The sequence below is a fragment of the Limanda limanda genome, chromosome 7 (assembly GCF_963576545.1).
Source record: "Limanda limanda chromosome 7, fLimLim1.1, whole genome shotgun sequence".
Taxonomy (NCBI): Eukaryota; Metazoa; Chordata; class Actinopteri; order Pleuronectiformes; family Pleuronectidae; genus Limanda; species Limanda limanda.
In genome coordinates this window covers 6871474-6881747 of record NC_083642.1, presented here as the reverse complement: position 1 = coordinate 6881747, position 10274 = coordinate 6871474, and the positions used below count along the sequence as shown (strand labels likewise).

The 10274-nt window shown below is 39.3% G+C and overlaps 1 protein-coding gene and 1 long non-coding RNA gene across 3 annotated transcripts; one reads left to right on the top strand and one right to left on the bottom strand.

The window, feature by feature from the left end:
- Window positions 1-323: 323 nt before the first annotated feature.
- Window positions 324-1082, bottom strand: LOC133005206 (uncharacterized). Of its 2 annotated transcripts, XR_009678361.1 has the most exons (4): window positions 1061-1082; window positions 788-890; window positions 596-676; window positions 324-487 (listed from the first exon to the last, which is right to left on the bottom strand). It is a non-coding gene; the product is annotated as an uncharacterized LOC133005206 (long non-coding RNA). The 2 variants fall into 2 exon arrangements; XR_009678360.1 differs by lacking the exon at window positions 1061-1082 and having other exon boundaries at window positions 788-964.
- A 4848-nt stretch (window positions 1083-5930) lies between these two features.
- LOC133004665 (chitinase-3-like protein 2) lies at window positions 5931-9292 on the top strand. Its single transcript, XM_061074138.1, has 12 exons — window positions 5931-5955; window positions 6194-6220; window positions 6363-6567; window positions 6662-6718; window positions 7043-7208; window positions 7304-7428; window positions 7524-7647; window positions 7738-7920; window positions 8337-8453; window positions 8564-8696; window positions 8830-8923; window positions 9106-9292. The coding sequence occupies exons 1-12, from the start codon at window positions 5931-5933 to the stop codon at window positions 9290-9292; spliced, it is 1443 nt and encodes a 480-aa protein (XP_060930121.1).
- Window positions 9293-10274: the final 982 nt, after the last annotated feature.

Here is a 10274-nt window from a genome sequence, read left to right as displayed (position 1 = left end):
ACATTTTACATAGCGTAGTCTTTGGATGTGTCGTACATTAAACAGACTATTTTTTGATTTTTATGATTTATACGTTATTACATGGCTCTATTAAATGCTATTAAATTATCCTTGTCCTATCCATTGCGAGTGTCATTGTTAAGGCAGTAGTACCAGTAAATCACCAATAGGTGTCAGCATTGCTATGTAAACAGAGCAAATCAGATAAATGTTGTAAGCTATTGCATTTTGCAGAAAATCTTAATTAAATGTGTTGATTAAATTGAATAGTTAAATAAGTAGTCAAATATACAAAGACCAATAAAATTTGCAGTAAGAGAAAGTGTGCTGTAGTGAGAAAGATGTTTATTTTCATGGACAACCATCACCTCTCTTCCATTTTCTGGTATTCAACACTCAGCAGCTCAGCTCCTGGTCTGGACTGTTCAGCAGTTCTCTCCACTGGTCTGGATGTTTCTCTGGACGGTGTGCTTTACTAGACTGCACTCTAAAAGCAGATTTAATCACAGAAACATCGTAGAAAAATAAGCAATCATTAAATAACTTGATCCATACCTTATGTTTATATTTTTTTGTATATTTTTTCTTTACTAACCTGCTCAGACAGCCAAGGAAAACGAGCCTGAATTGGGTGAACAAAAATTCTTGTCCCTTCTCCTGGAGCCCATATTCACACCTGTGATTAAGTACAGGAACAAGAAGACAAACATGAACGCTTCACATTTATCAAGACCATTTAGAAACTGTCCAACAATAAATAATAATAAATAAAACCAGCAGCACTTACTGAGGAAACCATTTAGCATGCTCCACTCAGGGATAATCTTCAGCCTTCCAGCATCGCAGGCCTCCATCGCAGCAGAAACACGTCTTGACAGCATCATCACGATCTTGTGGAGAAATAATAAAATGTATACATAAGATGAAAGACAGCTGTTTGAGATTTGAATATACTTGGTTTGTTCCTCATATTTCATTTCATTATAGTAGAAAGTATAGCCCTATATTATACATTTAATTTATATGCATTTTACATTTGATTTTAAAATGGGAAACTTACCTTTACAGATGCTTTCTCCTAAATTTTGATGAGGCGAAGTCCTCCATAATGTCTTCAAAATCCAGGGAGGTTGTAAATCCATTCTCAATTGCCAACAGGGCAAAGGCATTCAGTTTTTTTTCTGTTACTGTTGCTCTCCGGTATGTTTTCACTCGTTTCAACAAAGAAAATGATCTTTCTCCTGAACAGTTTGCAATCGGTAATGTTCCTTAGTTAAGCTTCGGTTAATGTCTCCATATTTTCTCTGTGATGCAGAGAAATCTCCAATATTTTGACAGGGATGGTTTAGTGCAAAGTACTCACGCATCCTGTCGTCAATTTGGTCCCACTTTGCAGGATCAGATGGATAGCTTGTCAATACCCTTTCCGGGTCTAGAAGCTCCGTCAAAACTATATTGGGCTCACTTTTTCTGGCCGGCTGCTGTTCTTCCATCATTTTGTCATTCTCCTGTGATGGCGCTGATGTTGAAGGCGCCGAAGCGTCTTCCGCTGCGTCTTCGGGCCGCGTCTCCGGGCCTGGCTCGGCCTCTGGCTCTGCTAACACTAGCAGGTTTACAGCTGTCGGGCGGCTGCCCGACAGAAACTTCTGTATAGCCCCCCGCTGTCTCTTCTTTTGTTCCTCTTCATTTTTCTTCTTTTTACGTTTTGCTGCACCTGAAAGCATCTTGAATGTTAGCCTACTCAAAAAACGACCTGGCTGCTAGTCCTGACTGGCTGACCACCGCACTGGACTTAACTGACTGGCGTTAATGTGACGTCACGTAACGTAACGTTAAGAGATAAACAACGTCACTATTTTTAGTTAATTAATAAATATTGATATATTAAAACTGACATAAATTGTAGATAGGATATTTGTATATTTTTATTTTATTTTATTTTTTATTTTTTGGTCCCTCTGTCTGGGCCCCTCCCTGCCAATCAGGCCCTAGGCACGTGCCTAGTTTGCCTTTGCGTTAATCCAGCTCTGGGTGTGACTATGACGTGTATTCTGGTCGTAATCCCATTGGACGCACTCTAGCGTATCGTTTCTGACATAGAGTTTTTGGGACGGTAGACATGACAGATACAATGTGTAGAAGCACTACAAAAGTGGAATTTTCATAATATGTCCCCTTTAAATCTCATGTCTTTGTTTAATTTTCTGTGATGATAACTTTTTTTTAATCAATCATAAATGTTTGGTGGTATACAACGCTGACTTACAAATCTGAAACTAATCTATTTATTTTCTGATGACCTCTCATGGCCCACCTGCAGTGGCTTCGCGGCCCACCAGGGGGATGCGGCCCACACTTTGGGAATGAGGGGGCTAAGGCATGCATACAGGGCTTTGCATATTATTCCAGACAGGAAAAAAACAAAGGCATGTATTAGCTATTCTCAGTCAGGGAGAGATAGAACCAATTTGAAGATTTAGAAGTAGCAGAATTTAATGATTTGATTAACATGTGTTTTGAAGTTCAGTTGAATGTAAATGAAAGTAATATTAGCTGCCATGGGACCAAGAACGGATATGAGTCTGCCTGCTAGCTGGTTGGTAACAAAGATTATAATTTATGTTTTGTTTTTAATTTAACTGAAGGGAGTTATGTGACATCCATTTTTTAATGGCGAATAGGCACTCTGTTAGGAAACTCACACAGCTGACGTTCTCTCACTTGAAGGCCAAGAATATTTGGGTGTCATCGACATAGGACTGATATGATGTCATATTTAAACAGCTGATGACGTTTCCTTTTCCCATTAGCATGTAGAGCGAAAATAGGACGGGACCAACAGGGAGTCAAACTGATCACAGAAATATTCAGAGACAAATACGTCCTCTAAGATCAAGGATGTGATGCTCAGACTGAGGGTAAAGACTAGATCTAATGTATGGCCGCGGTTATGAGTTGGACCAGCTTATGCTGCTTATTCTGCTGGTTGTTGTATGCTCCGTTCAATAAAGGGGTTCAGGGGTAAATGATGATGGTCTTCATACTCCCCCCCCCCCATCCCTCTCCCTCCAACTTTCCCTCTCTGTCTGTTTGCTTGTAGTGGATGGGCAGATGGGGAAATGTCTTTATGTAGGGGGAAAAAAATTGGGAAAGTGAAACTCCAGGGGAACAGCAGTGAAATCCAAAGTATGAGATGCATATTTAATAATTTGTATAATATATAATGTCATTTATAATATTTAAATTCAATTTACAGTGTGTTTTATGGCGCAAGACTATGCCATGAGTGGATCGCAGCTGACGTGAACAGCACAATTGAGGAACATGGGGGCGGAAAGGAGGAGCACAGCTTTTCTTGGCGCTGGGCGGCGCTTCCAGTGTGAACCCGGCGTAAGTCGGTTAGAGGTAGCAGCGCATACTGTCTGAAACTCAAGATCCTGGGATGTGGTGGGTGAGATCTGACGCCTTGCTACAGGGATTATGTTTGTAAACTAGGATATTACCTGGTCGAGTACGAGAAATAAGTGTAACAGGCGTCTTTGTTAAAAATATGCACAAAATGAAACCACACCCTGTTCAACACGACAACTACAAAATACTGCTTCCAATTGTTTTCAGCATTCAGTTTTTGTACATTTCAATGAACAACACATATTCATTCCATTTATAGAGAACATATTTAATTTCCAATCAAATTCAGTGTACCAAAAGTGACATGTTTTGTCCCTGGTGTTTTTACTGTTGCAAATTAACTATATATTGAATATAATATATGGATACAATCTTACCACACCTCAGTCTCGCGTCTCGTTGAACAAAGGTTCCACATTTCATATGTAGCATATTTTGAAGATTAATACTTTAAACCGATTGGCCCCTGATCACACTGATTCATCTGCTGCTACCTGGTCCTGCACATATATTCTTCATTCACCTCAGCTGTACATAATACCTCAATGCACTCCGATTACTTTAATCAGTCAGTATTTATCCACGTTCCTATAGTTTTTACAGTCGTTTATCCTTTTGACAGTCCTTTCAGTCATATTCACTACTCTTACTTCTTGTTTTTACTCATCTTGACATGCTCCATTTGTCTTAGAATTGTCCTTCGGGGACAAAAGGTTGATTTGAATTGAATTGAACATGGCCGGATACATAGAATTTCAGAGACAGGTTGGTGCCAGGAGGCTTGACACCATGACAAGTTAATCTGTATCCATAGATCTTTGTGACTCAAGCAAATTTTCACTTCACCACTGGTCTTTTTAACTATTCTCTGGCATCTTTCACATCTATTTCTTACAGCATGTTGTCTTATGCAAAGCACTTGTTGGATATGTCCTATATAAGTAAATTTGCTTTGTGTGATCCAACGAAAACACAAACTAACATGTACGAGGAATCACATCTTTAGTTAATTACACAATGTGTTAGGCGGTCTATACACAAAACCAGTGCTGTATATTATGATTGTATATATATATATATTAATGTTTGTTAATCCTCAGTTACGCACAATTTATTAACATGGAGGAATAACAACAAGATAATAGGTAGGTGTTTCTAACCCAGTAGGGTGCGTGTGCCATTGTGTGTTTATATAATTGTTTCTGGACACGCCTTGTGTGATGAGACTTCTTATCTGTAAATTCTTGTTTCTTTTGTTATCCAAGCTAACCTTTAGTGTGGGTGTGTTCTTACTGGTAAGTTTTACCCTGTGAAATAAGACAAGCCTTTTTTAATGATGATGAAGCTGTTGCGGCTTATCTCCACTTATCCTTGCCATTTTCTGTTCATTAATTGTGGGTCTGTGTTTAACAAAGTACTGTGTCTGTACTTTTACGTACATTACATCATATTGTGTTGACGTCTCAAACTTCTGTGTTGATTTCAGGAGGTTAACAACTGGGGGTGAAAACTCATTATGACCTTTTCATTATGATATTTTTGCTGCCTGAGAGACATGAGAACAGACTGACCATTTGTCTGGTTTCAGTTTGTCATTCATGTCACACATCCCTCCTCTCATAATTATCCATTATATCTTTAGTGTAAAAATGAACTAAAAAAAAAAAAATGTTCGAAAATGATCAACATGCTGATCAATTATTTTGTACACCTTTTTAAATGTGCTAAATGTTCCCTCGTCACCTGACGTCAGATAATTAAACCGTCTTTTGTCCACATCACAATCAGGGTATAATTATTTGGACATTGCAACAATGTATTAACTATCCACACCCAATGTAACTACCACACCCTAGGAGCTATATATCTAATCTAACAGCCAAAAACTCATCAGTCCTCCATCAGTCACGGTGGAGACAGTAGATGTTTCTTTCACCATTACCTATGTAAGTATCCATTTTGCTTTGATTTCATTGTACCACATTACTACAGATTTAACCGCTGCTGTACTATACCGGCTCTCTAACCAACTCACGTGCTGACATTGTGTGATTATGATCATAATGATTGTTTTTGAGCTTTATTATATTGTATTGATCTTTTTTGATTGATTTTCATTCTGTTTAGCTCAGATCAAACCTGGTTCTGTACGATAAGATTCTTTGGGATTAAATAGAAATAAAATAGAAAAGATCTAATATTAAGGTAAGAGCTTTCCTCACCATGCTATCATCAAGGGCGACGCTATTTTACAATGCAGCAGTCGGTTCACCATGTATACTTAAAGTTACACAATACTAAACATATCAGCAAAAATAGCATTATTAGACGGAAAAGCTAGTTTAGTTATTGATTATAATGCAGAATCTAAATCTAAATAGAATATAAGAATCTAAATAGAATAAGTGAAAATGCTGAAATAAAATGCATTGTGAGTGCTCAGAGTGAAGATTTGTATGAATATTGTTTATAAAAATATATTTTCTTAATTCTTTCTATTCTTTCCATAGAGTGACAACATGTGCAACATAGTTCTGACAGCCGGTAAGACTCACTAACCAAGTTAAACACTCTCTTAAATATTCCACTCAACCAGATTTGAAAAACACATTTTTACACTTTAAGTGATCAAAAGAAAAGGTGAAACCTTTGGAATCACCTGATTTTTTGAAGGACATTTTTTTTTATGTGGTCACAAAATCGAATTACATGTGGATTTTAATAAACTGACCAGTTCACTTTTCTAGTTAACCTCATAATGATCAACTCTTTATCTTTGAAGGTCTCTGCCTGGTCCTTGCCAGCTTGGGTAAGTGGCATTTAGAAATCATAACAGTTCTTCCAGCAAATAAATAAGGTTCCTAAGTGAACAATTGATGAGAGATTGATCAAACTGCTGTCTTTGAAAACCAATTCATTCTAATTCAAACTTTTTTTTATCCATGTCTTAGGCTCTTCTGAAAGGCTGGTGTGTTACTTTAACAGCTTGGCAGAAGATAGAGCAGACGCTGGGAAGTTCACGATTGAGGATATCGATCCGAACAAATGTACCCATCTGATCTACGCCTTCTCTGACATCAATGATTTCAATGAGCTGGTCCCCACTAGAAGAGCAGACATATTCCGCTATCAGTTGTTTAATGGGCTCAAAACCAGGTTAGAACTTTAGCTTGTTCATATTTTTATAAGTATTATTATATTGTAAAAAAAATATTTTTCCAATAACTAATTAAATGTTATGCTCCCACAGAAATCCTTCACTCAAAACCCTGTTGGCTGTTGGTGGCCCAACCTTTAACAAAGAAAAGTGAGATTTATTTATGTAGATACACAAGTGTAAGCAGCACTAAAGTATGTTGGTAGTTGTAATGTTATGTCCATTAATGTTTAGTTTTTTGTGAACTGCACATCCAGCATAATACATGGTTTAAATGAAGCAGCACATATGGTTTGTGCCAAACCACTGCGGCAAATGCAAACTGGGAGCAATGATCATTTAATAAGCTTTATATTTTTAAATGACTCTTACTTGTGTTTCCTGCTTTTTATTATTTTATTGAATCCTACTAAAGATAACCATAACTCCATATAATTAAGTGGATATTGACAGCACGATGTTAAATATTTTCAGATTCACTACAATGGTGTCAACCACACAAAAGAGAACAACATTCAGCCAGTCTGCTGTCGCAATACTGAGATTATTTCAGTTTGATGGGTTAAACCTGGACTGGATGTACCCTGTGGGAGCAGGAGGCAACCCAGACAACAGGCAGAAATTTACACTGTTGTGCAAGGTCAGACCCTTTCCTCTGGAACTCAAGGAAATATACCATAGGATCTGTTTTTATAGGATGTGACTGAACTATGTATTTTTGTTGTTGTTGAGTAGGAGCTCAATGCTGCCTTTGAGACTGAAGGGAACGAACATAACCGTGACCGATTAATCCTCACAGCAAGTGTCTCTGCTGAGAGAGAGGTCATTGATGCCAGTTATGAAGTCGAAAAGATTACCAAGTAAACTAATCTTTTATTTCATAAATATTTACATTACACCGATGATTACATGTCAAAGCACTTTGGTCAACATGACTTCCTCTGCATTCTAACAGGGACCTGGACTTCCTCAATGTGCTGACGTTTGACTTTCATCGCTCCTGTGAAGATGTCACAGGACATCACAGTCCCTTATACGGGGGATCCCACGATATTGGAGACAAAATCTACTATAATACTGTAAATACCATGATTCATACATAGATTGTCTGAACCCATATCTATGAACAGATGCACTCTCATATTTATTGTTCCCCCACCACACTTTAGGACTCTGCCATGCAGTATTGGGTGGACAAAGGAGCACCTGCACAATTGCTTAATTTGGGACTAGGTGCATATGGGCGAGCTTTTACCCTCTCCTCTGCCTCCAGTGATGTTGGAGCTCCAGCCAACGGCGCTGGTAAAAAAGGCTGCTACACTGGTGAAGAAGGATTCTGGGCCTATTATGAGGTATTGTTATATTACTATGAGCTGTGAATGTAAGTAATTTGTATTATGAGTGTTTATTGTAGAATAAAGGTGGGATCAGGCCAAGCATGAACCAACCTTTACACACAATTGGGTTGAAACGCCCAGTTGAAAGTGTTTCAAATAATCCTTGTCTGTGGACACGTAACGTAGGATACAAACACGTTACTGTAAAACACAAAGAACTAAATTCTGGAAATATTCATCTCATTTAATTCCAGCCATGGGTTGCACTTTACTATTAACCAAGATTAGAGCACTAGCATTAGCTGCCTTACTCAGTTAGTTCTGTCCATTACCCAGTGACTCAAAAAGCAGGCTGATAACGTGAGGTTCAATTTCGTGTTTGGTCTGAACTCTATTTCTATCTATATGTGAAATGTGATGCTTCTTTTCAGACTTGCCTTTATACTAAAGGGGCTACAGTCCACTGGATTGCTGATCAGAAAGTTCCATATGCCATCACAGAAAACCAGTGGGTTGGATTTGATGACACACTCAGCATTAGTACGAAGGTAACCATCTGTTAAATGTAGTTATAACGATGAAAAAGACTCAGTACTCTGTTTGGACGTATTCTGTGTTTTGTAAACATGCAGAAGTATTTTCCTCGTCATCCTCTCAGGTCAGTTACCTAAAAGCAAAAAGCTTTGGAGGAGCCTTTGTTTGGTCTCTGGACCTGGATGACTTCAGTGGAAAGTTCTGTAACCAGAGCAAAAGTCCCTTCATCAGCCACCTGAATTCTCTCCTGGTTCAATGTAAGACATTTTAAAAAGTGTATGTATTGAGGTAGTGATTTTGATTATTGATTTATATAAACGACTTTATCAGCTTTTATTGACTTGATTTTTTCGTAGTAAATCTGTTTGCTGTTTCTGTTTCGGGCTACAGGTCCCTGTTATGGAGTGACAGCCGGTCTGGTTCCCCATCCCTCGGACAAATGTTCTTTTTTCAACTGTGGCCCTGATGGAGCGCACCTCCAAAAGTGTCCAGATGGATTGGAATTCAAGAAAAGCTGTCAACGCTGCGAGAATCCTTATCCCACTACCACAACTCCCACCTCAACAACTTCTACTACTGTGAATTGTATTCATGGTGCCTGTAATGGACAGACAACGGGGCTGTTACCCAATCCCTCAGACAAAACTACTTATTACGACTGTGCAGGACCAGTGCTCATAAAGTGTCCAGAAGGAAAGGAATTCAAAAAAAAACCCAGCACCTGCGAAACAACTCCCACTGCTACAACCACAGCTCCCTCCACCACAACTCCTACAACAACAACTCCAACTTCCACTACCACAACTACAGCAAACGCAACTACCACTACAGCAACTCCTACTTCTATAAATAGTGGTAAAGGTGCCTGTAATGGAGCGACAGCGGGGCTGTTCCCAAATCCCTCAGACCCAGGTTCTTTTTACAACTGTGGCCATGATGGAGCGCACCTCCAACACTGTCCAGCTGGATTGGTTTTCGAGAAAAACCTCAAGAGATGCGACTATCCTTCTCCCACTAGCACCACAACTACTCCAACTACCACAACAACAACTCCCACTATAACTAATTGTCTTCAAGGTGCCTGTAATGGAAAGAAGGAGGGACTGTTCCCCAATCCTTCAGACAAAACTACTTATTACGACTGTTCAGTAGGAGCGCTCCTAAAGTGTCCAGAGGGAAAGGAATTCAAGAAAAAAACAAGCACCTGCGAAATAACTCCAACTTCTAAAACCACAGCAATGACTCCCCCTACCACAACTACTCCTACTACCACAACTCCTGATGTAAATAGTGGTAAAGGTGCCTGTAATGGAGCGACAGCGGGGCTGTTTCCCAATCCATCAGACCCAGGTTCTTTTTACAACTGTGGCCCTGATGGAGCGCACCTCCAGCACTGTCCAGCTGGATTGGTCTTCAAGAATAACCTCAAGAGATGTGACTATCCTTCTCCAACTACCACCACAACTACTCCAACTACTACAACCACAACTACCACTACCACAACAACTCCTACTACTATAAATAGTGGTAAAGGGGCCTGTAATGGAGCGACAGCGGGGCTGTTTCCCAATCCATCAGACCCAGGTTCTTTTTACAACTGTGGCCCTGATGGAGCGCACCTCCAGCACTGTCCAGCTGGATTGGTCTTCAAGAATAACCTCAACAGATGCGACTATCCTTATTCAACTACCACTTCCACAACTCCAACTTCTACAACCACAACTACCACTAAGGCATCTCCCACTACAACACCCACAACTCCAGCTATCACCACAACAACTCCTACTACCTCAACTCCTACTACTATAAATAGTGGTAAAGGTGCCTGTAATGGA

Coding starts and splice junctions, on each gene's coding strand:
- LOC133004665 (XM_061074138.1), top strand. CDS start 5,931: ATGTGCAACATAGTTCTGACAGCCG. Junction 5,956..6,193: donor CAACATAGTTCTGACAGCCG/GTAAGACTCACT, acceptor TTATCTTTGAAG/GTCTCTGCCTGGTCCTTGCC. Junction 7,921..8,336: donor GATTCTGGGCCTATTATGAG/GTATTGTTATAT, acceptor GCTTCTTTTCAG/ACTTGCCTTTATACTAAAGG.